Source organism: Xenopus laevis, chromosome 5L (genome assembly GCF_017654675.1).
Source record: "Xenopus laevis strain J_2021 chromosome 5L, Xenopus_laevis_v10.1, whole genome shotgun sequence".
Lineage (NCBI taxonomy): Eukaryota > Metazoa > Chordata > Amphibia > Anura > Pipidae > Xenopus > Xenopus laevis.
The window spans coordinates 19123070-19148491 of record NC_054379.1 but is presented as its reverse complement, the minus strand read 5'-3'; the positions used below and the strand labels follow the sequence as shown (position 1 = coordinate 19148491).

Here is a 25422-nt window from a genome sequence, read left to right as displayed (position 1 = left end):
GAAGCACTCGTTGGGATTCAATTACGTGGCAGAAAAAGTAATGTTTCAGGCGTTACACCAGCTCTGTATCAAGCCTGCCAGGCCAACTTTTTATTAAAGGAGCAGGTTTTGTGGTTGCACTTTGTGTTTAAACGGTAAAAACTGCCATACCCTACTGTAGATAATTCCATAATCAAGATGATAAAAATCCTCTCAAATGATGAACAAAGAAAAACTCATCACTATTAGTGATGGGCGAATTTGCGCCGTTTCGCTTCGGCGCCCGGTTTTTTTTTACGCCGGCGAATTTTTTCGGGTGAATTTTCACGGGCGTTTCGCAAATTTATTCGCTGGCGGCAAATCGCGCAAATTCGACGCGAATCCGCGTCGGCCGAATAAATTCGCCCATCACTCATCACTATACTTTTGTCTCAATAGACCATGCCAGTAGAAGGCAGGAGACCTGCTAGAGACTACATGGGGAACATTCCCTTTGCTATTGATACTCTATATTACTTTGTTCAAGAGTCTTTGATAATCTCTTACTCTGCAACCTACCACCACGACCCTGTTCCCTTTCTTCTATAGTTTCTGACCTCCCTGGGTGTTTAGATATATTTTGGGAACTTTATACAAATTACTGCCTTACCTCTTCTCCACTTAGGTAAACCCCTCTGCCATCCTTTGAAAGGTTCTTAAATACCTCTAGAAAATATGAAAACAACATTAAAGAACGGATATACACAGGGCCGGATTTACATAGCAGGCCCCCCTAGGCCCACTGCCGTTTGTCCCCCCTGTCCCCTCCCCTTTATTCATGCAAATTTTCATGGAGATTGTATCTCCTGCGCATCCCCAGTGTTTTTGAACCAATGTGGGTGTGGTTGGGCAGCATGCCGCCCCCCTAAAATCCTGTCACCCTAGGCCCTGGCCTAGGTGGCCTTCCCACAAATCCGGGCCTGGATATACAAATGCAGGGAAAGATCAGCTTCTCTAGGGGTAGTTATACACATTGGGGTTTAACTGCTCCCCTTTGTAGTTATCCAGTCCCATCAACATGATCAACACTCCCCAGTAATGACAGAACATCACATGTACCATAACAAATCGTAAATCTATATTATATATATATATAAAATATATATATACAGAACTAAAGAGACAATTAAATTCAAGGTGCCATTTATCCTCCCTAATGGTGTAGGTGCAGTGAACGAACTGCAAACACAGCATCTAGGTCTCCCTTATTGGCATTTTTCTGCCATAGACTATGGAGAAAATCTGATAGAAAGTATTGTAATTTATCTACAGGGACGTAACAAGAATTCTGGAATGAACAATGCAATTAAAAATGAAACTTTTTTTTAGTTGGATCCTGTTCAGAAAAATGATATTGTGTACTTAGCAATATTAGTTGATAAATAATAATTTTTTTAGAAAAATACATTTTCTTATTGTATTGTACGATAGGGCCCATAATCATTATCTATGTATATAAAAGAGATAGGAGCAGGGGCTTAACTATATAGGAAGCAGACCCTGCAGCTGCAGGGGGGCCCAGGAGGTATAGGGGCCCCATTAGGCCCTAATTCATAAACATATTTCAATAAATATTGGCAACCTCTAGACATTATTGGGGCCTGAAAAACTATTTGCTGTGGGCCCAGTAATATCTAGTTACACCACTGGATAGGAGACACCAGAATGTTATTATTTCTACAGGACAATGGAGATGTAGAGATAATGTGACACTTGGAGAACATACTTGTTACAGTTTCCAGGCGTATAATGCAGCAGACAAAATCGGCAAAGTTGAGCTTTTCTGAGGAGTTGGCGTATCTCAGGACCATGACGTTAATAACAGCGTTGCTGATTGGCAGCCCTGAAGGGTGAAAAGATTGGCCATGTTTAAGCTGAGATACAGTCACATTATGGGAGAGTTTATTTAACAGTGGTCCCCAACCAACGGCTCATGAGTAACATGTTGCTCTCCAACCCCTTGGATGTTGCTCCCAATGGCCTCAAAGCAGGAGCTTATTTTAGAATTCCAGTCTTGGAGGCAAGTTTAGTTGTATAAATATCAGATGTACTGACAAACAGTCTCCTGTAGCTGCCAGTCCATATAGGGGCTGCCAGATAGCCAATCTCTGCCCTTATTTTGCACCACCCAGGAAGATTTTTCATGCTTGTGTTGCTCCCCAACTCTTTTTACATCTGAATGTTGCTCCCGGGTATAAAAGTTTGGGGACCCCTGATCTACATACACAGCATCAAAGAGGAGCAACAAAAAAATGACTCTCCCAGTGTGTCCCCACCAATACTCTAATTGGAAATATATATTTGGTATTGATTGTAGCATCTTGCAGGGGTGTTAGTTTGAATCCCTCCATCACCCCTCTGGGGGTGCAGTTGGTCAAGTCCCCAGACTAAAGGTCAGTTAGTGGATAATTGTCCTGTAGATACTAATGGAAAACCAATTTTAAGGTGAAGACAAGTGAGATTTAGTCATGAAAACTTAGTTGCTGTCAGGTATTTGTGGAATTATGGCTGATACAGTGACGTGTCAATATGACTGTTACCTTTCTTGCTCACAAGCACATCTCCCTCCCTTCTTACTACTAGTCTAGTCCAACAATCACTCAGAATACCTTGTACTGTACCTGTAAGTTGAGCTGCTTTCCTCAAACCGGAGGCATCAACGAATCCTGTCTGGTTCAGATCTATGGATCTGAATATGTCCTGCAAAAATACATTTCGGTTTCATGAACAATGCTCCCCATATGAAATCAGCAAGGACAAGAACTGTAAATACTACTTTTTGTCTCTTAACCTATAATAAAGAGTCTCATGACATGAATGCAACAACCTGCAGTGCTCACTGATATCCAGTATTTTCCTTCTGTCTTCCTCTTACTTATGGGGGGATCTATTCTTCTCAGTCAGAGGGTGGGACCTGGCTAGGATATTGTTAGGTCTGACATGGAATATCATGGATTCTCATAGTTCGCTGGTTTCTACATTTACAACAGGAGAACAGGAGCCCATGTAGCACACAACAGGATTGACATTCAAAGTTTAGGGTGACAATCTTACAAAAATACTCCATGTGGGCTTGGTAAAATAGAATTTATGAGCAGGGCAGAAACGAATAAATAAATCATTGACTTACTTTGCACATACTGAGTCGTTTCCAGAGGCGCTCAAATTCTTGCAGATTAAGCCTGCCGTTGGCATTAAGCTGTGGGTATTTCTTAAGGTCATAAGTATCCAAGAGAATTATACTAGAATGGCTGCTCCATCAATACCCACAGATCCCAGCTTTATTGGTCTAACCCAGTGATCCCCAACCAGTAGCTCGTGAGCAACATGTTGCTCTCCAACCCCTTGGATGTTGCTCCCTGTAGCCTCAAAGCAGGGGCTTATTTTTGAATTCATGGCTTGGAGGCAAGTTTTGGTTGCATAAAAATCAGGTGTACTGCCAAACACAGCCTCAGGAGGTAGGTTGACAAAACACATGAGGCTACCAAATGGCCAATCACAGCACTTACTTGGCACCCCAAGAACATTTTTTCGTGCTAGTGTTGCTCCCCATCTCCTTTTACTTCGGGAATGTTGCTCACGGGTTCAAAAGGTTGGGGATCCCTGGTCTAACCCAATAAACATTCCAATGCAAGTTACCTATAAGTTGGTCTACTGTGGACATTCCATTGCTTATACTTGCTTCCACCCACCCAGTTGCTTCCTATAAGAGAAAACCCCATAAAGAGACATGTACAGCATATGTTACTATTGGTGTCCCTCTAATCCCCTCTCATATTAAAGAAGACATTCTGTAGTTATTATTGTAATTATTGATAAGTATTGATAAGTATTAAGGCCTCTTCATGAAATGTATTGCTTGGTGTTTAACATGCACCCAACGAGCAGAGAATGAGGCTGCTAAGGAGCCGCCCAGACAGATGGGAATTTCATTAAGAAAGATACATCCATCAACATTAGGATCCCCCGGCAGGCATCCAAGGTGAAGTCTCCTCTGCTGGCATTGAAAGTCTGATCTGTAAGTGAGAAGAAGGAAAGACATGCTTAATCAGTATACTCCATTTAAAGGGGAACTCTTCCCAATGACATGTTGTTGTCTAATGGAAGAAAAACAAATTATTTTATTCAGACTAGTACCCGACAAACTTACCTTTAATTAACACCTCATTCAGGAGTTTCTGTAGCTGTTCTGCGTATAATTCCGAGCTCTGATAACGACACAAGCAGAAAAGTGATATCTTATTGGCTGATGATGAAGGCCACAGAAACCCAATGGGAAATTAGCAGCTTTTTAGTAGTTTTACAGCCCCATCTAGGTCAAACTGTGTATAGGAGTATGAATGTGCCGTTTAATTTATATTATTATTGGGCTAAATACACCATAAAGGCTTCTGTCCTACAGGCTTCTGCTAAGTAGACAATAAGGTCTGTGCCCAAAATATATTGTGCGTGTATATGTCATTTCTGATTTTAAAGGGCATGTAAAGGAAAAAAAATAAAATACCATTTACTTTCTTTAATGAAAAAGAAACCTATCTCCAATATACTTTAATTAAAACATGTGTACCGTTTTTAGAAGAAACCTGACTGTATGCAGTGAAATTCCACCTTCATTTACTGCTGTGGATAGGAATTGTCAGATGGTCCATAACTGCTCTGGAAACAATCATATTTATGAACAGCAGGGGGAGCCCCCACCTTACTTCCCAGCCATGCAGAACTCAAGCAGCTTTGTTTGTTTCCCTGTAGAGCAGTCGGCGACTGTGTAGAGATTTGTATTGGATTTTATTTTTGCCTTTACATCCCCTTTAATGTTTCCAACTCCAGTTGCTGGGACAAAGATCATGGAGCCAGATTTAAACAGATAAACTGGAATTCTATTTGGAGGATTATTTTGCTGCAGCCACTGGTTCTGCAGAGTTGGAGAAGGTTTGTATTAAACAATAGAAAAACTATAAAATCCACATTAGATTACATGACAACACAGGACCCAGTGCAGTCTGTATATTCTGATTATTAATCAGTCTTTTTGTATCGGCTTCTGGCAGATATTATTTGACTTGTGCTGTTTTGATCATTTATGACGATCCCTAAGCAGCCCAGACCACACTGAGCATGTGCACAGTCTTAGTCTTGCAAAGATGTTTAACAAGGTTAGAAGATGGTGACCCCCTGTGGCCAACTTTGAAAGCATAAATCATTTGTTTGATTAGGCTTGTGGTGCAGTAAGTTCATGTTTATGTTTAGTATACAAAATACAGCATTTCTAGCCTTATTCTATTTTAGACGTTAAAAATGCACCCAAATCAGCTTGTTTTTACCATGCAGTATTTCCCACAAAATTCCACTGTAATAGCAGTGCAATAAATGCCATAGCGCTTAATTCAGGGACTGAGTACTGCACTAAATACAAGGATAAAAGATATGATAGAAGAATAAGGAGCTTGGGAAAATGGGCCCTAATAATGGGCCCTGATGGTGCCAGGCCCCCACACCAATCATTAATAGGTGTTTGCCAGCATCACTTTAACTGTCTGTCAACTTTCATAGAGCCTTAATATATCAATACATTCGTTTTAATAAAGTATTCATTTTTACCTTATTACAGTAACGGATAAAAACTTTTTCATAGCCGTCATCTTGATATTTCTTCAGCACAGCCTGGGGGGAACAATGATATTGGGGAGTATCCAGCAATTGGAAATATATTGAATACACAGTAACAAGGTCAATAACTGCCCCCACATTACGAGTGACTATCGCCTACACAATGTGATTGTCACCACCCATTAACCACCCTGAGATGAGAGGTGCTTGGAGGTTTCTCCCAAGTTGCTTATTGGCCTCTTAGTGTCAATCAGTTCATTCAAAAACAAAGAGGTACCAGATGTCCTGCCAAAGGCACCTTGTTCCCAAGGGTCTTGGGTTTAGTTGGGACAGTCCCAATTGGTTGACCTCAAAAGAGGTTGGGCTTACCACAAAGTGGGTGTGGTTTTGGCAAGGCTGGTTGGGGTATGACTAGGGTTACCAACTTCTATAAAGAATAAAAAAGGCTTACCCATCTATTAGATTTCTCTTCTATTAATAATGTTGGAATGAATGAAGCTTTTAGTTTATAAATATAGCTCCTTTGGCCGTAGCCTTATCGGGGTAATTGCCCTAAGCCTTCCATATTCAGTTAATATGTTAAATAATCGACAGTAGCGATCCTAGAGGGGGGCAGGCCCTGGTGCCCCACCCCCCTCCGTACGGCCACATTTGGCCGCATTTGTCAGTGACGCACAGACTGCAGGGGGGCCCTGAGGGGGTGCGGGCCCTGGCCCGCTCGCACCCCCTGCTCCCCCGGTAGTTCCGCGACTGATAATCAATGTTTTTGCCTTTTATTACAAAAAGGGCTAAAGAATAAATGATTAAATATGATTCTGCAATCATAAATGCTACTTATCTCATAGTAATTGATCACAGGGTGACGGACTAATGAAAGTTTCCTATTTCAGCATGATGAAGCGTATATTACATTTTCATTTTCTGGATAGTTCCCCTTAAAGTTAAACGTTAGTGACCGATACATGTTACATAAACTGAATAACCAAAAACATGTGTTTACCTTGGGAATCTGGGAGTTCATGCTGAGGCTGGAGCTAAACTCACTGAAAGACACAACAGATTTTATGCAAACAATGAAAAGTCTGTTTTATCTATATCTATTAATTCTTTCTTTTACCTCCTCCACCCCAAACATACACTGTGACATTCCGACCCATTCAGGTTCCAATTTTCACAAGTAATATTCCCGTACTATAACATACACACACCTTAACATTTCCAGGGTTGCTGGGAGTTCTTCAAAAAAGATCAGACTTTATGTAATTAGTGATGCCCACAGAAAGTCTTAAACCCCACAGCAATTAAAGAATACCCAGGTATCTATATGATATTTACCTTAAGCCGGCATCACTCGCATACTGGTACTGGTTCTCTTCTCTGGGGAGTGAACTGTTGCTCTGGTTCCTGCAATAAAAGCAAATGAACAGGAGGCTCAAGCTGCATTAGAGGAGATCCCATGTCCAGGGGTGGCCAGGGGAGAGGGGGCTGCTTTATGCTCTACTGGTAACGTAAGTTTGGGTCACTGTGCAGCTAGTTGTGTCAGACACTCCTGACCCCCAAAGTGGGGCCTAGGAAACTTTTCTGCTGTGGGGCCCGGCCTTCATTTATTATTCAACTGTAAGTGCCTACTGCCTCTCCCTGTATATAATGCCCTTGCAGTGCCAGTACCCACTTCGACTCACTGTAAATAATGTGTTTGGGGTGCCAGTACCCACTGACTCTTTATAAAGTTTATGGGGTGCCAATATCACCTTTTTCTCTCTGTATATAATGTGTTTGGGTTGTCTATATTTACTGCCTCTCACTGTTTACAACATGCTAGGCTTGTCTTTACCCAGTGTCTCTCACTGTACGTTATATATAATGGTTCAACCCATTTTGTTTTTGGGTGCCAGTACCCACTGACTGTTTATAAAGTATATGGGGTAATGACGTGCTTAGCTGTAGGCTGGCACAAACCAGACTTCACTCCAAAAACTTGATGCAATTAAAAAAGCAGTTTTATTTAACAAAAGAGAAACATCTCAAGCGATAGCCTTACGCGTTTCATGCCTTGTGGTCACATAGTCACAGCCTATGACTAAGTGGTCACAAGGCACAAACGCGTCAGTCTATCGCTTGAGATGTTCCTTTTTTATTAAATAAAACTACTTTTTTAATTGCATCAAGTTTTTGGAGTGAAGTCTGGTTTGTGCCAGCCTACAACTAAACACATCATTGCCAAATTGCCCCCCCCCGAGCTGAAGGTCTTGAGCACCTGGGCCCCCTGTTATTTATGGTAAGTGTACCTTACTATCCACCCCAAGAAAATACTGGATATTCACCCTTTTCCTCCCTCTCCTTATTTCCTTCCTTCCCACGAATAGACCAAAGTATATGGGATGCCAATATCAGCTTTTTCTCTCTGTATTTAATGTGTTTGGGTTGTCTATACTCACTGCCTCACTGTTAACAACACGATAGGCTTGTCTTTATATATATATATATATATATATATATATATATATATATATATATATATATAATTATATAATAAATTATAATTATAGTTTAGCTCAACTAAGTGCCTTGCCACAGAGCAGAATAGGGTTCACCCTTTGATTGGCTGACATGTATTTCGCTCACCTTGCTCTGATTTCATTAGGGTTAAATATTTGTTTTTCATCCCTGGGCTTAGGTTTTGTGTCTTGGTACCTGAAAAGGCAAATGCAATGAACAGATGTATAACAACAGCATTTGATTTATGCTAAAAAGAAATAAACCCACCTACAAGGGTCAGTGATCAATAAGATTACGCTAAGGTGTGTTTTTTGCATTCCTTTAAATAGGAAATCCAAGGTACCCACCTTAATCTAGAATCACTGGGGTACGTTTGGTTCCCTTCCCTTGGAACCAATGTAGTGTCTTGAAATCTAAAATGACATAATGAGAGACATTATAATAATTCTGATATTCAAATTCCAGCTGGTTTACTGTCTCAATCTCCCAATTAAAGGCAAGTGGTTGTCAGAAACAGCATACTTGAGGCCCACATTATATTGATATGATAATATAATGCTAAGCAATCTATGGAGCCCATAGGAGGCCTGTGGGCTCCTAGTTGGACAACTCTGCTTTAGGGTAAGGACCATCAAATTTGCCATTGAAGAATTATAGAATTACTTATAAGGCACAAGGGAACTGTTTTCTGTTATGTTTTTTTGAAATTCATTCCTCCATGTAGACTTGACCAGCAGAGACCCCCAGTGAGAACACGACTAAACTCCCAGAAAGTCAAGAGAAAGAGCCTTACTTATCAATCTCTTTTGTTTTCAAGAAGATCCGTAAGAGAAATTCGGACTCCAGGCCTTTACTTTGGGTGAAGGGGATAACAACATACGTCCCGGGAGGAGCCCTAAATGAGCGAGTGATTTCACGGCTTATTTGTATCTCTGTATTGATGACATCCACAGCTTGGTTTGGAGAATAATTCTGCTGAGATAAACTCTTCACACCCTATATAGATGTGCACAAATTAAATATGTATTACAGCAGTCTGGGGTAGCATTGCCCAAGCTGACTCAGATAAATGATCTTTATTCTATTGCATTTTTCACTTAAAAAGAAATTGTCATTTTTCGTACTTTTTTTTACCAGTCTGTATCCAGGTTCTGAATCCTGACACTAGAGTGTATCAACCTAGGGCCCCTCATGTTAATGACACGTATGATAGGGTTGGATAAGTAACTACTGTTTGTGTGGAGCTCAGGAGGATCAAGCAGAACATATTAGAAGCCTGCAGGTCTACACTGGGTCTACACACCTTGAAGTTCTTATTATTACTTCTTTATATATTTATGGGTTCTACTAATGAAGGTTTGAAAATGCAATTTTCCACCAAGGGTTCCTATGGGGTTGATATTGAATTTCCTTTATCTGCAAATATGTTTTCACATTTTCTGAAATACGTATTTAGTGAAGTCATCAAATTGGTATAAAGTACATTCTGTAGTGTGTTTGGATCTGGAAAATATAGGAAAATATGTCATGTCAACCTTATATACAGAGTCTTCTAGTTCCATTTGTGTGCTTCATTATGAATGAAGGTGTAATGAGGACATTTTATTGTATTTTATAGCACTGTGTTATACTGAGTTATTTTGCTCTATGAGTCCTAAACTGTTTAGATTATGGGATAAGAGGATGACTTTGCTTTAGTCTCCGCCTCAAGTCTATCAGCTGAAGACAGAACAGACAAGACTTACCTTGGATGCCACCTGTGTAAAGAAAAGAGACAGCGTTATTACATTTACCAATTATTATTAATTATTAATAAACCAAATAAGAGTGACAGAAGCTTAATTATCGTACAAAATCTAAAATAACATTGACATTGGACCTAGGTATCCTACAAAGAAAATGAAGAGGTTCAAGTAAAGAAAAGGAAGGAAGGCAGGAAGGGAAAGAAGATATAGAAAAAAGGAATTTAGGTATAAAAGGAAAAGAAGGAAGGAAGGAAGGAAAGAAGGAAGGAAGGAATGAAGGAAGGAAGGAAGGAAGGAAGGAAGGAAGGAAGGAAGGAAGGAAGGAAGGAAGGAAGGAAGGAAAATATAGAAAAAAGGAAGGTATAAAGGAAAAATATATAGAAAACTAAGAAGAAAGAAAGGTAGGTATAAAGAGAAAAAGGAAGATATAGAAAAAAGGAAATAAAGTATAAAGAAAAAGGAAGGAAGATATAGCGAAAGAAGGAAAGATAGAAAGAAAGAAAGAAAGAAAGAAAGAAAGAAAGAGAAAGAAAGAAAGAAAGAAAGAAAGAAAGAAAAAGAAAGAAAGAAAGAAAGAAAGAAAGAAAGAAAGAAAGAAAGAAAGAAAGAAAGAAAGAAAGAAAGAAAGAAAGAAAGAAAGAAAGGTAGTAAGGTATAAAGAGAAAGGAAAGAAGATGGATGGAAGAAGGGATGGAAGGAAGGAAGGTATAAAGATAAAGGAAGGAAGATATAGTTAATCTTAAAGAGGACAGAAAAAGAAAGCTAAAGAAAGAATGAAATATCATTACTGACCACAACTCTTTATAGGAATTAAATGTGGATCTCCAGTTAAATGCCCCTTTGCTGTGATACCCCACTGACTGTGCCACTGACTGCCCCTCAGATCTTTGCTATGAATCCCCTGCACCCCAATTTCTTCCACATTCTACTTACCTTGCAAAATGCAAAGCCAATGCCCATCCATTCCTGGTTGTACTTATTCTGATTCTCCAGGCTCTGCATTAGCGCCACAGTCACATTATACCCCCTATTCATCCCTTCAGAGTCCGACACTGATATCACAAATTGGGGGTTCCTCCACAGGTCCTCTGTGACAATCCAATGAGGGACACACAGGAATTAAAGAGGAAGTTACATAAGTTTCCTGTATTTCTGTCAATGACTTTCATTACAGCTTATGTTTAACTATGTCAAAGTTTCCTCTTGGGTCTGGTCTCTAGCAGCTTGAGCATCTCGTGAACCAACCCCACCTCTGGTATCTTCTCTATATCCTCATTAGAGATGCACCTAATCTATCACTCTTAATTCCAACAGCAAGTGCAATAACTTGGTTGGAATCTGAACTGGATTCTAATGAAATCGGCAAAACATTGGTCCTGGCATTGTCCCAAGTAGTGACCACAACCAGCAATATGGTTGACACTTGTGATTTGAGTGGTAAATTTGTGGTTCCTCAGTTACTCTGGCAGGGTTAGTTGCTTTGTAATTCAAAATACCACCAGTCAGAATGGTCTGGGTGAATAGGTTCTAGAATACACAGAGGTTCTCAAGTGCACTACTTGCCACTTGTGTATAGATTTGGCACAATGATACAGTAGAAACCAACACCAAGTATGTGAGTTTTTCCAAAAAGTATTCAGGCAGCAAGTAAAAAATACAAAAATTTAATAGGACATAATAAGACAGGCAAACAGGCCTGGGGTACCTTAAAGGGGGTTTTGACCTTTGCGTTAACTTAACGTATGATGTAGAGGGTGATATTCTGAGACAATTTGCAATTGGTTTTCATTTTTTATTATTTGTAGTTTTTTCATTATTTCACTTTTTTATTCAGAAGATCTCAAGATTGGAGTTTCAGCATCAATCTGGTTGCTACAGTCTAAATTATCTTAGCAACCAGGGAGTGGTTTGAATGAGAGACCGGTATATGAATAGGAGAGGACCTGAATATAAAAATAAGTTATAAAAAGTAAAAAGAACACTTAAATTGTATGCTCACAGAGTAATATTAATTTGGCTATTGTGGTCAGTGAAGACCAATTGAAACATTGCCTTGAATTGTCCATTTTTTTAACAAACTAAAAGTTAATTTCAACTTATCAAAATGAAAATAAAATCTACTAGTAACTAGTAAAATAAATGGGAATAAAGTAAAATGTACCTGAGGTGCTGCAGCCGGCGGCCGTGCTTCCTTTCACCCAGCGGTCAAAGTACGTGAGCTCCTGCCAAGCGCGTTTTGGGTTCTCAAAGTCAAAATACGCCGGAGTGTGATTACAAATACTCACAAAGCTGAAATTCTGCAGGAAATCTTGGCAGGAGATCCTGTTGGGACGGGACATGTGTCAGTGTTAAGGGTCAGTAGCTGTCTGGCTTCCCTACTCACAAGGGCTGGATAAATTGTCTCAGTCGCTCAGAACCAGTGCCCCCTAGAGTCCATAAGAAGGAGACTCAACTTGAGTGTTTCATCTTTGTGTTAAAGGAACAGTACCACCAAAAAATGAAAGTGTTAAAGTAATGAAAATATCATGTAGTGTTGCCCTGCACTGGTAAAACTGATCTGTTTGCTTCAAAAACACTATTGTTTATATAAACAAGCTGCTGTGTAGCAATGGTGGAAATTGAAAAAAGGCTATATGACACAGGTTAAATAGTGGATAACAGATAACACCTGCTGTGTAACCTGAGCCTTTTCTCCTTTGAATGGCTGCCCCCTTTGCTACACAGCATCTTATTAAAGGGATCCTGTCATCGGAAAACACATTTTTTCAAAACACATCAGTTAATAGTGCTACTCCAGCAGAATTCTGCACTGAAATCCATTTCTCAAAAGAGCAAACAGATTTTGTTTATATTCAATTTTGAAATCTGACATGGGGCTAGACATTTTGTCAACTTCCCAGCTGCCCCATGTCATGTGACTTGTGCCTGCACTTTAGGAGAGAAATGCTTTCTGGCAGGCTGCTGTTTTTCCTTCTCAATGTAACTGAATGTGTCTCAGTGGGACATGGGTTTTTACTATTGAGTGTTGTTCTTAGATCTACCAGGCAGCTGTTATCTTGTGTTAGGGAGCTGTTATCTGGTTACCTTCCCATTGTTCTTTTGTTTGGCTGCTGGGGGGGGGAAGGGAGGGGGGAGATATCACTCCAACTTGCAGTACAGCAGTAAAGAGTGATTGAAGTTTATCAGAGCACAAGTCACATGACTTGGGGCAACTGGGAAATTGACAATATATCTAGCCCCATGTCAGATTTCAAAATTGAATATAAAATAATCTGTTTGCTCTTTTGAGAAATGGATTTCAGTGCAGAATTCTGCTGGAGCAGCACTATTAACTGATTCATTTTGAAAAAAAAAAATTTCCCATGACAGTATCCCTTTAAGCAACTTTTCAATTGGCCTTTGTTTTTTTTCTTTTGTTTTTTTAGATTTTTGAGTTATTTGCCTTCTTTGTTCTTTTCACCCGCAGCAAACTGCCCACAAGATATTTGGGATAGAGTCTGACACCAGTTAAACCTCCATTTCAGTATTTAAGGTACTAAGGGTGGTACATTTTCCCATCTCTCCCTGAACTTGTAGGCCACAGTCAGTCCCCAGCGCCCATGAAGCACTGGGAATTAGATAGCTGCTCATTCTTATCTATGGGAACGTAGAGCATGCTGCGTTCTTAAATTGCCTCTTATACAGTTTCATTTGTGTCAGTGGCCCTTTAAGAACTTGAAAGAAACATTCAGTCTCTGAGTTATGGACACATAGGTGAAGAGACCGGAAGCACTGATTCAATTAAGTGCCAGAAAAGGTAATGTTTCAGATTTTACACCAGCTCTGTATCAAGCTTGTGGGTATCTTTATCTATAATATGTTATGTCCTGATAAAGTTACCTAGAGCAGGTTTTGTGGTTCTACTTTGTGCTTAAAAGTGTAGTTCACTTTTAAATTAAATTTTAGTACAGTGCTGTCCAACTTCTGTGGTTCCGAAGACCGGAATTGTTCTGGCCTACGTGGTTTCTCAGAATATCACTCTCTGTATCACACTCAAAGTTAACTCAAAGGTGAACAACCCCTTTAAATTGTACAAACTTCTTTATGACCAAGTACAACTTATAGCTGTTCATATTTACAGAGCGGTACCGATCTATAAAATAGGACTATGCTTTAGAATTAGCCATTTATTTTCTAAGCTGGAACTGTTCAAAAGGCTATTAATTTGTTGCTGTAGAAAAAGAAATGTTTTTAAAAAATATATGTAATTACCAAAATTCTCCGTCGTTCTTTTGAACATTTAGCTTGTGTCTTATATCGGCTCTGACCTGGTCCCACTGAGGTGAACTGAGACAAGAACAAGTCAAAGTGAGGATAATGGAAGTTTTTTTTTATAAACAATCCATGCGTCAAATCCTAACAATATGTTACTGATGCTGACAGGTGTAATGTCCCCTATAATGAAAGCTCTTTAAATATTGCCCTACTGTCTCCATCTTGCCGCACTGTCTATATCTTCCCCAGCTCTCTCCATCTTGCCATACTCTCTCCATCTTGCTCTAATGTCTCCATCTTCACCTACTGTCTCCATCTTCCCCAGCTGTGTCCATTTTCTCCAGCTGTCTCCATCTTGTCCTACTGCCTCCATCATCCCCAGCTGTCTACATCTTGCCCTACTGCCTCTATCTTCACCTACTGTCTCCATTTTGCCCTACAGTCTCCATCTTCCCCAGCTGTCTCCATCTTGCCCTGCTGTCTCCACCTTGCCCTACTTTCTCCATCGTTCTCTACTTTCTCCATCTTACTCTACTGTCTTCATCTTGACCAGCTGTCTCCATATTCACCTACTGTCTCCATCTTGCCCTACTGCCTCCATCTTCCCCAGCTGTCTCCATCTTCCCAAGCTGTCTCCATCTTCCTCAGCTGTCTCCATCTTCCTCAGCTGTCTCCATCTTGCCTTACTGTCTCGATCTTCCCCAGCTGTCTCCATCTTCACCTACTGTCTCCATCAAGCCACACTGTCTCCATCTTCCCCAGCTGTCTCCATCTTGCCCTACTTTCTCCATCTTCCTCAGCTGTCTCCATCTTCCTCAGCTGTCTCCATCTTGCCTTACTGTCTCGATCTTCCCCAGCTGTCTCCATCTTCACCTACTGTCTCCATCAAGCCACACTGTCTCCATCTTCCCCAGCTGTCTCCATCTTGCCCTACTTTCTCCATTTTCCCTACTGTCTCCATCTTGCCCAGCTGTCTCCATCTTTACCTACTTTCTCCATCTCTTCCTTGCCCTACAGCCCTAAATCCCATTGTCATAATTTGAGCCTGAAGCAGGTAAATAACTGTGTGTACAGAACTCCTCTGTCCATACTTATCGCTCCATCGTCCATTCCATTCTCCCTTCCCCCAGGGATTCCAAATACGGATCAAATCTTCTGTACCATTCTTGTACTCCACCTAAAAGTGCATTGAAAAAAACTGGATCATTTCATTCAGGGCCTTTCAACTCCATAGGATGGATGTTGCTTTTTGTGGTATAGGTTTATATAGCTTTTCAACACACCCAAGAACGCTGTATTATAATTCAAGGACAGATGTGTGCTCTTCCCATGTTTCCATCTATCTTTATATGGAACCCCATTTTCCTCAGGGCCAAGGTTAGTGTACTCTATTTGACCCACTCCTGTCAAAGACAGTGTTGCAAATAATTGAAGCAATGTGTCCCTGGCTCTGTATCGACACTGTGCCTCCCCATTCTCTTGCCTATAATGAGACCCTGGTACAGAGCAGAAAATATGGCACAGATGCGGACAAATCCAACATCTACTGGTTGGCTGCATTCTGTTTTATAACCAGTAGGTGTCAGCACAGGCACAATGTTAAAAAAGTGTTCCCTGCTGATTTCTAGGAAGCTGGAGGTTAACTATTTAACTGCCAACAACATATAACCCCTATTTTGTTGACACTAAGGTTACAGAATGCTGGGGAAATGATTTTATCCCAAGTGTCGCTATACAATGTGTCATCTTGTTTGTGGCTGACGAAAGATTAAACAGCAAGAAATATCAAATAACATTCAGGCATCAGGTATAGAAGGAATATCTGTTCCCCATAACTTTACTTCTATACTAATGGATCCGGTTGGCTGTGATCAGTCACAGTAAATGTAAATCCCTTACCTTTGTAGCATCAGTCACGGTGTAGGCATGACCCTGCACAAGCCCATTTTTCAACTCTGGATTTCCAGATCGTTTCTATTCAAGTTAAATGGAACACTTTAGATTTTAAAAAATTAGCTCAAGTCTGTAAATAACAAAACATTTTTGAGTACAACTCATTTAGAGTTACAGACTCCCTGCCCCACCCTCTGTAAGTTTCCATCAGAATGTTTAGCCCCGCCCAATACTTAATGACTCCTTGCTCCTCCCCCTTTAAGCTCCCATTAGAGTGTTCTAGTCCCACCCACTGCTTGAGTTACAAATTCCCTCCTCCTCCCCCATAAATTTCAGTGTGAGTGTTCTGGTCCAGTTGGGCACGTATCATACTTTTATACTTACATTGCCAGGAGTGATACAGCCCAAAAGTGAACCCGTTTTGGCAGCTGCTATAACAATGTCCCTCAGATCTTGTGGGGGCCTCATTAGATCAAACTCCACTTGCACCCCTCCTGAGAAATCTACCAGGGCTTCTGATATGTAACCCCAATGCAGGTTCTGGTAGGAGCCATGAAGTCTGCAATCAGTGTAACAATGGGTTAAGTCTCTGAGCCAGGAACACACTTTTTAGTTCAACTATTGCTTTTGTCCTTGCGTTTATATATCTATATCTATAATTTATCTTTCATCTATCTATCTTTGGTCTATCTATGTATCTATATCAGGGGTGTCCAAACTTTTTGCAACGAGAGCCAGATTTGATGAGGTGAAAATGTGTGGGGGCCAACCAGTCAGCCTGACATTCTTTGAACCATTAACACCATTTAACTCATTTAAACAAGGAATCGCGTAGCCATAGCAGTAATATTTGGGCACATTAGTGAAATGATCTGCCACTTGATCTATACTGCTGCCTGTGTGCTGAAGGTGTTATTAATAGACACGTACTGGCACGTAGTGACGCGCCGCTCTCTCACATACTTATTTAGTTTACTGTACTGGCACATCACTACGTCTATTGCACCTTCAGCCCTAAAGAAGTAGCGCGTCACATCATCTATCTATCAATCTATCTATCTATCTATCTATCATCTATCTATATTATCTGTCTCATGATGACACAGCCTGGAGTATAGGTTAGTTAGGGCTAGTGAGCAAGAGCAGCCTTGTGCGCCACCAAGGAGAAGCAGTGGGGTTAGTATTCCCCAGGCGACATCCACCATAGTGTAGGGACCACAGCTGGAAAGGACACAGATTCTTACATATCTCTGAGAATCTCCCACTGGAGGGGATCCCAAAGCATTGTGGCTCCCACCCGATTGGTGAAACTAAACTACCATCCTATCAATTCTCCAATTAGGCTGCAGAAACACCAACCAGTTCTATTATAAACCAGGTGCTTCTTAACCTTGCCCCCCCCCATCATTCCCGACCTGTCTGTTTCCCAGGCTTGTTGGTGTGGCCAATGATTTTATTATGGTGGGTAAGTGAGAGGGAGGCATATATGGGTGATTCATAGAATATTAGGATGACTTACCTGCATCTGTGGGTCTGAGTACTTTATACTGTCTGTTACTGTTCTCTTGGATCATTTTGTCTCATTTGTTAATATGCTACACTGCTCTGCAGCTGGATATTTTGCCTCTTGCCCCCCCATATTCCATCCTTCACTTTCACAGCCCATTGGGTGGGACACTTACTTGGCGTAGGCTTTCTCCAGCAGGCCGGGCCAGAATTCATTGCCACTGCGTGGCTGGACAGACAGGTACTTTCCATTCAGCATCGGCAGCCGGTCATCTATAACCACATCCACCCACTCACCAAACTGCCAGAACTGCAGGACAAATGGACCAGTCATTTCTGGAGGGGTTATATCTATCTATCTATATATATATATATATATATATATATATATATATATATATATATATATATATATATATATATATATATATATATATATATATATATATATATATATATATAAATATATTGGGTTGGAAACCTTAAGGGTTGGCCAATGGGCATCATGGGTGGGTATATTCCATGAATGGGATATATATATATTTTATATATATATATATATATATATATATACAGTATATATATATATATATATATATATATATTTATATATATATATATATATATATATATATATATATATATATATATATATATATATATATATATATATATATACATACAATTCCCATTCATGGAATATACCCACCCATGATGCCCATTGGCCAACCCTTAAGGTTTCCAACCCACTGGCACAAATATTATTGTACAGATCAGATCAGGACAAGGAAGCAAAATCGAACTCACCCTAAAGTGGAAGACACCTGCGTATTTGTAATTAAACTCCTGATCTTTGGGGATGACATTATCTAGAAATTTCTGGTGCAAAGTCAAAGACCCGACAGCAGACAGAACCCAGCAGTCACCTGTGTTATAGACAATAAAGTGAGCAATGAACATAGCATGTGGTGTATGTCACAGGTACCTGGAGATATTTGCCTCCTAGAAATTCTATTAAAAATGGCAATTATATTATAGAGAATACGGTCATGCAGTAATAACAATCAATAATTAAAAGTCATTCTAAGCAACTTCCCAATATTCATTCATTCATTCAGCATTTACACTAGATGTATATACTGTAATATAACAATAAAGCTACAGGCTCTATCAGTAGTGATGGGCGAATTTATTTGCCAGGTGTGAATTTGCAGCGAATTTGCTTGTTTCACCACCGACGAATAAATTTGCGAAATTGCTATGAAAATTCACCGGTGAAAATGCGTCTGTGTCAATTCTGACGCCGACGAGAACACCAACGCCAGCGACAATTATTAGGTGCCCATTGACTTTAATTTGCGTCTGAATTGCTGCCGGCATCAGAATTGTCGCCGGCGTCATATTAACTTTGACACAGGCATCAAAATTCGCCTTTCGTTAAGTTTACAATGTTTTCCGAATTTCGCAGGAAATTGCAAATTTTTCGGCGAAGCAAAACGGGAGAAATTCGCCCATCACTGTCTATCAGTTTATTTCTTGTAACAATGTAACAGAAGCCAGCTGATTAACAGACCTGGAGGAGAACTGACTACATTGTTTCAAGAAATGTAAGATAGTTGCAGTTTGGCATACATGGCTGATATAAAGAATTTGGACCAACAGTGTCCCCTGCTGTTCCTTTTGGCTGCAGTTGGCAGAAAATTAAGTTCACGAGAAGGGAAAAGCCTTGTGATGTTGCTCTGCTTAGAAGTGGGCAGGAAAATGTCAGAGGACTCTGTTCATAACCAAAAAGTCCACTCCACTTAATTTTGTGCACTTCCTTAGACTACCTCTAGTTCCAACATCCAATGTTCCAGAATGCATTGCAGATTCTAGATGAGCCCTTGCTAGCACTCTAGGAAGAGCCATATTTATGCTTTCAAGTACATTTTCTTACCTATTTGACCCTGGACAATATCAAAGATACTCGCCCCATCCACCAAGAGCCGGGCATCTCTCTGAATTTCCTAAAAGGAGAAGGAAAAGGCAATACACATATTAATTTTGGGACTCAAAAACATTTGTCTGTGAGGCCGAATATTTCAATAAATGTTATGTCAAGAAATTCTGTGTTTTATATACTGTACTTACTGTACCAGCCCAGAGAGTCAACAACCCTATAGCAGTAATGAGGTCTTCAAAGTTATCCCCAGCAGTTCCCCATCTTGGATCTTGTTAGGCATCTTTTATGTGTCAGTGACACTGCACATGCTCAGTGAGCTCTGGGCTGCTTGGGAGAAGCTAAGCTTCGGGATTTGGGAAAATCAGATTCATCTGAGGCAGATGCTTCTGATTATGAATCAATTCTGATGCAGACTGCACTGATTTCTATGAACCTTATTAATCAGCCTTGTATAGTGACTGTTATATTGTATATATACTGTATATTGTGAGTGGGTCCCTAAGCTCAGTAAGCGACAGCAGCACAGAGCATGTGCTGGGAATCAGCAGAAAAGGAGATCTTCCCTGCTAAAGGCTGTGAGGGCCTTGGTCTGATACAGAATAAAATGCAGTATTTCTGCCTTAATTCTTTGATGAGCTATAGTTCTCCTTTAAGAAGAGAGAGAGATTGCTGCACAGCTCATTTTAATGAGGAATATCATCCCATTACTGCCAGGGGTAATTATAGCACTTGAAATCAAGATCTATTATAGAATGAAAGAAATGCAGAAATAATAATATGTGTCAGTGGAGTTGCCCCTGCGTCTAATGACAGCGATCCTTCTTCTTCCATTAATTCCGTCTTCCATAATCTTCTGCTTTATGTTCCTTCCATAGATAAAGCCCTGTAATGTCGCTTTGATGCTGCCCTTACTAAAGATCTAATGTCTTCCATCTCTCTCTCTCTCAATTAAGGGAAAGCTGCTCATCACCGCTCTTTCAGACTTTCTGAAACTGTAATTATTTCGTTTTGATTCTCGCAAGATGATTCCAGTTAATCACGGAACAACATGGAACCAGTCCCTTCTATCTCTCTACAGGGAAACCAACTCTCTGATTATCTGCTTTACCAGTTTTCCTGCATCTGATGCAAGTACTTTAACAAACATACTATATATATAATTTGTGTGTATATGTATGCAATGCTCTGTTATACTGATAGCTAGAATCTCAGCCATAAAGCAGAGCAGGACTGCTGCTTCCAATGGGGATCAGATAGAATCTGTGCAGCCACTGGGACAGAATGTTCTGTTATACAGATAGCTAGAATCTCAGCTGCCATAAAGCAGGACAGGACTGCTGCTTATAATGGGGATCAGATAGAATCTGTGCAGCCACTGGGACAGAATGCTCTGTTATACAGATAGCTAGAATCTCAGCTGCCATAAAGCAGGGCAGGACTGCTGCTTACAATGGGGATCAGATAGAATCTGTGCAGCCACTGGGACAGAATGCTCTGTTATACAGATAGCTAGAATCTCAGCTGCCATAAAGCAGGGCAGAACTGCTGCTTACAATGGGGATCAGATAGAATCTGTGCAGCCACTGGGACAGAATGCTCTGTTATACAGATAGCTAGAATCTCAGCCATAAAGCAGGGCAGGACTGTTGCTTACAATGGGGATCAGATAGGATCTGTGCAGCCACTGGGGGGGGGGGGTGCTCTGTTATACAGATAGCTAGAATCTCAGCTGCCATAAAGCAGGGCAGGACTGCTGCTTACAATGGGGATCAGATAGGATCTGTGCAGCCACTGGGACAGAATGCTCTGTTATACAGACAGCTAGAATCTCAGCCATAAAGCAGGGCCTGATTCAGACCTATCAGAATCTAAAATGTATAAAAAATTCAGTTTCAGGCATATTTTTTCCCTTTAATACTGAGTGCAATCACTTTATTTCGCTAATCTCGTCTTTAAATCCAGGGAGATATTAACATTCAGTCGGCGCAGGAGTCTAAATCCCTGAAACTGTCAGTGTTTCATTATAACACAATCCCTCCCTGAAACTTAATGAACAGTTTCACTCGCTGCCGACTTCCGAACGGAAAACAAAACAATAAAAGCAGAATTCCGCACCTTATTTTTAAGAGCTCAATCGTGTCACACGGCATTAATTCTGCTGATTCGCTCCTGCCGCTTATATTGCATTTCATTCACTGAATATATCAGCTCTGAGTCTCGGCAGAGTGAATGGAAGATACACACACTATGGGGCCCATTTACTTAGCTTGAGTGAATGAATAGAATAAAAAAAACTTCGAACTTCGAATTATTTTTTTGGCTACTTCGACCATCGAATTGGCTACTTCGACCTTCGTCTACGACTTTGAATTGAACGATTCAAACTAAAAATCGTTCGACTATTCGACCATTCGATAGTCGAAGTACTACTAATGCTACTAATATTATATAATACTACTAATATTATGGCCACACCCCCTACTTACCATGTGCATTTTACATGGTAGTTTTAGTGCAATGTTTTATGAGTTATAATGTTTTATGAGTTATAATGGTTTTACTAATGAAATTGAATTGCCCTTTTAGCTGCTTATCTTAAATAGTTACAATTGTTTCTTTGCTTATCTGAAATTGTTACAAAAGTATCCAAGTGCAGCTGCTGAGTGTTCTGGGCTCTCTGCCAAAAGCCTCTCATTTTAATTAAGTTTCAGAAATTTGTGGGGCTTATTTATAAACACTGGGCAAATTTGCACCTGGGTAGTGACCCATAGCAACCGATCAGTGATTAGCTTTTTTCAGCCAACTGCAGGTTAAACAGTGAAAACAATCATCTGATCGTCATGGGTTACTGCCCAGGTGCAAATTTGCCCAGTGTTTATAAATGAGCCCCGGTATCTTTTTCTGGCGTCAGTGCAGGGGATTAAAGAGAAAGTCAGGACATTTCAGTAAGAAACCTGGGAGTGCGGCCTGAGCTGTCAAAATTTGGACTGTCCCACAAAAAAACAGTTGGGAGTAGTGATGGGCGAATTTATTCGGCAGGTGTGAATTGTGGTAAATTGCCGCCGGCGAATAAATTCACGAAATTGCAGCGAAAATTCATTCAAATTTTTTTTACGCCAGCGACAATTAAAGGCACCCATTGACTTTTAATGCACGTCAAATTGATGCTGGCGTGAAAAAAATTTGACGCCTCAAATTGCTGTTTGCGAATTTCGGGAGAAATTTTCCCATCACTAGTTGGGAGGTATGATAAGATGTTTTCTTTTAAACAGGTGACCAGAAAATGCTTCCTTTCTACTTGGGCCTCTCCTATTCATATTTCAGTCTCTTATTGAAAGCAATGCATGGTTGCTAGGGTAGGTTGGCCCTAGCAACCAGATTGTTGAAATTGCAAACTGGAGAGTAAATAGCGAAATAACTCAAAAACCTCAAATAAAAAATGAAAACCAATTGCAAATTGTTTCAGAATATCACTCTCTATATAATACTAAAAACGAATTTAAAGGAACAGTAACACCAAAAAATGTAAGTGTTTCAAAGTAATGAAAATATCATGTAGTGTTGCCCTGCACTGGTAAAACTGATGTGTTTGCTTCACAACCACTACTATAGTTCATATAAACAAGCTGCTGTGTAGCAATGGCGGAAATTGAAAAACGGCTTTGTGGCACAGGTTAACAAATGGATAACAGATAACAACGTTAGACAGACAGAGCTTATCTGCTGTGTAACTTGAGCTTTTTCTCCTTTGAATGGCTGACACCTTTGCTACACAGCAGCTTAATTATATAAACAATAGTAGTGTTTCTGAAGCAAACACACCAGTTTTACCAGTGCAGGGCAACACTTGCGTTATATTTTCATTACTTTAAAACACTTTTGACGTTACTGTTCCTTTAAAGGTGAACCAAGAGTAAACTAAACAGTCAGCTGACTCATGCTTCTAATCCCATTGTGGATTCTGTATTGTACGTATCCAGAAAATACATTTCTTTGAACTATAGAACCTTGGACAGGCCCTGTGTGCAAGTGATGAAGTGAGCCAAAGGCACAATACATATTACCGGTGTGTTTAACTTTGCCGTGATACTCCACCCGGGCAAACAGGAGTTCAGGTTACAGAGTGATATGCTGGTTACCTTCTTAAAGGGATTCTGTCATGATTTTTATGATGTAGTTTTTATTTCTAAATGACACTGTTTACACTGCAAATAATTCACTCTACAATATAAAATTTAATTCCTGAACCAACAAGTGTATTTTTTTAGTTGTAATATTGGTGTGTAGGTGCATCTCAGGTCATTTTGCCTGGTCATGTGATTTCAGAAAGAGCCAGCACTTTAGGATGGAACTGCTTTCTGGCAGGCTGTTGCAGTGGGACCTGGATTTTACTATTGAGCGTTGTTCCTAGATCTACCAGGCAGCTGTTATCTTGTGTTAGGGAGCTGCTATCTGGTTACCTTCCCATTGTTCTTTTGTTAGGGTGCTGGGGGGGGAAGGGAGGGGGTGATATCACTCCAACTTGCAGTACAGCAGTAAAGAGTGACTTAAGTTTATCAGAGCACAAGTCACATGACTGGGGGCAGCTGGGAAACTGGCAATATGTCCAGCCCCCCATGAAAATGTTTTCTTTTGTAACCTAAACATAATAAATATCTGAATGAAAAGAATGAAACAGGAGGGTGATATAGACAAGCTGTTTGCTGACAGTGTAAAGGTCTACTGGTAGATCCCAAATCTTTTGGGTATCCCTGATCTAGTCTGATAAAGGGTGTTCCACAAGACCCACCAACCCCTCTGATACAGTGCTGCCAAATGCAACAAGTGCAATATTTAGGTCTCAGGCTTTTACCATACGATCAGCACCCAAGCACTCCACCTCCGGACACAACTCATGATGAAATGTACAAGAAACCCATTGCTGTGTGTCCATTTTTTGCACTTTGCACCTTTGTATCTAAACCCATTAATCTTTAAGGCAGCCTGTAACATTAACTTTTATGATTCTACAGCACAAGCTGTGTAATAACCTGACTTTCCATCTCAATAATTACATCTGATTAGTGTGTGATGGCTGGAAAGTCAACAGTGTTGGAAGATAACAAATGAAAAGAATATTTACTTTTTTACAGATATGTGAACTATTATTCAGAATGCTCTGGACCTGGTGCTTTCTGAACAAGGGATCTTTTGTTTGTCTGATTTGCATAACCATACCTTATCTCTGCTGAAGATCATATAAACATTAAATAAACCCAATAGGCTGGTTTTGCCTCCAATAAGGATTAATTATATCTTAGTTTGGATCAAATACAACCTACTGTTTTATTATTACAGAGAGAAAGGAAATCACATTTCAAAAAGAAAAGTATTTGTTTCAAATAGAGTCTATCGGAGATGGCCATTCTGTAATTCAAAGCTTTCTGGATACAAGTATGGGACCTGGGGTATTCCAGATAAGGGATATTTCTGTAATTTGGATCTTCATACCTTAAGTCTACTAGAAAATCATGTAAACATTAAATAGGTCAGGTTTGCTTCCAATAAAGATTAAATATATCTTAGTTTGGATCAAATACAAAGTATTCGGAAACCCAATATCCAGAAAGCTCTGAAATACAGAAAGGCAGTCTCCCATAGACTCCATTTTATCCAAATAATCTAGATTTTTAAAATGATTTCCTTTTTATTTGTAATAATAAAACAGTAGCTTGTACTTGATCCCAACTAAGATATAATTAATCCTGATTGGAGGCAAAACCAGCCTATTGGTAATGTTTACTTGATTTAAGGTATGAAGATCCGAATTACAGAAACCATTATCTGGAAAAACCCCGGTCCCGAGTATTCTGGATGATGGGTCCCATACCTGTACTGTTTTATTATTACAGAGAAAATGCAAATATTTTTTTAAAAATGGGGATTATTTGGATAAAATTGAGTCTATAGGTGATGGCC

General features: G+C 40.0%; 1 protein-coding gene across 3 annotated transcripts in view; it reads right to left on the bottom strand.

Annotated features, from left to right (window-relative positions):
• Positions 1-25422, bottom strand: part of capn13.L (calpain 13 L homeolog) — a 55665-nt gene that overhangs the window by 8769 nt on the left and 21474 nt on the right. For all 3 annotated transcript variants that reach the window (XM_041562066.1, XM_041562065.1, NM_001086019.1), the window contains 22 exon segments: positions 19459-19528; positions 18330-18448; positions 17699-17832; positions 16401-16575; positions 16023-16097; positions 15215-15300; positions 14121-14195; positions 12031-12191; positions 10803-10957; positions 9870-9881; positions 8918-9120; positions 8472-8537; positions 8251-8319; positions 6961-7029; positions 6626-6668; positions 5617-5679; positions 4169-4226; positions 3964-4034; positions 3149-3217; positions 2640-2718; positions 1745-1861; positions 629-684 (listed from right to left, as the gene is read on the bottom strand). In XM_041562066.1, the coding sequence (XP_041418000.1) occupies positions 629-684; positions 1745-1861; positions 2640-2718; positions 3149-3217; positions 3964-4034; positions 4169-4226; positions 5617-5679; positions 6626-6668; positions 6961-7029; positions 8251-8319; positions 8472-8537; positions 8918-9120; positions 9870-9881; positions 10803-10957; positions 12031-12191; positions 14121-14195; positions 15215-15300; positions 16023-16097; positions 16401-16575; positions 17699-17832; positions 18330-18448; positions 19459-19528 (2025 nt within the window).